This window comes from Halyomorpha halys, unplaced genomic scaffold (assembly GCF_000696795.3).
Source record: "Halyomorpha halys isolate HHAL.00 unplaced genomic scaffold, Hhal_1.1 Scaffold345.1, whole genome shotgun sequence".
NCBI classification, from domain to species: domain Eukaryota; kingdom Metazoa; phylum Arthropoda; class Insecta; order Hemiptera; family Pentatomidae; genus Halyomorpha; species Halyomorpha halys.
In genome coordinates, this window is record NW_027114287.1 from 153114 (window position 1) to 153671 (window position 558).

The following is a 558-nucleotide window of genomic DNA, read 5'->3' on the forward strand; positions in this document are numbered from 1 at the left end:
CATGATATTGATTATGATTACAGATACATGATATTGACTATCATTACAGATACATGATATTGATTATGATTGCAGAAAGATGGCACCTACTGTGGAAAAATTACCGATACGTCCCCTTGGAGTCGGAGAGGGTCCCCATTGGGACATCGAGACGCAATCTCTTTACCTCATCGATGCTACAGGTATAGCTATCGTAAGATACGACTTAGCAACCAACAAAGCCTTCATCGCTAAACCAGGTAATGCAGTAAATTTTAAGATTTATGGTTAATAAAATAGGTATGAAAATAAGAATTGATTGATTAATATGTTGGCTCAAAATTATAATTTGTTGGACATCGATATAAATTTAGATAATATTTATTGATCCTGGAACTGCTACAACACATGAAGAGGTTCAGTACTTTGTAAGGAAGTACTGTTTCTTTAACAATGGTTGTGCAAGGAGGTGACCTGTTCAAGATCACGCTAATTTACTAGGTTTTCCCCCAAATAATGGTACCCAATTTAGAAATAAAAATACAAAGATACAATGAAAAGAATAAAAAAAAAAAAAAA

The 558-nt window shown here is 33.5% G+C and overlaps 1 protein-coding gene across 1 annotated transcript in view; it reads left to right on the forward strand.

Moving 5' to 3' along the window:
• The window catches only part of LOC106681530 (regucalcin), a 28573-nt gene that overhangs the window by 15482 nt on the left and 12533 nt on the right, over nucleotides 1–558 (forward strand). Inside the window, exon 2 of the mRNA XM_067051494.1 lies at nucleotides 76–239. Within this exon, the coding sequence (XP_066907595.1) occupies nucleotides 80–239 (160 nt within the window). The 5' untranslated portion in view covers nucleotides 76–79. The remainder of the gene's footprint in view (nucleotides 1–75; nucleotides 240–558) is intronic.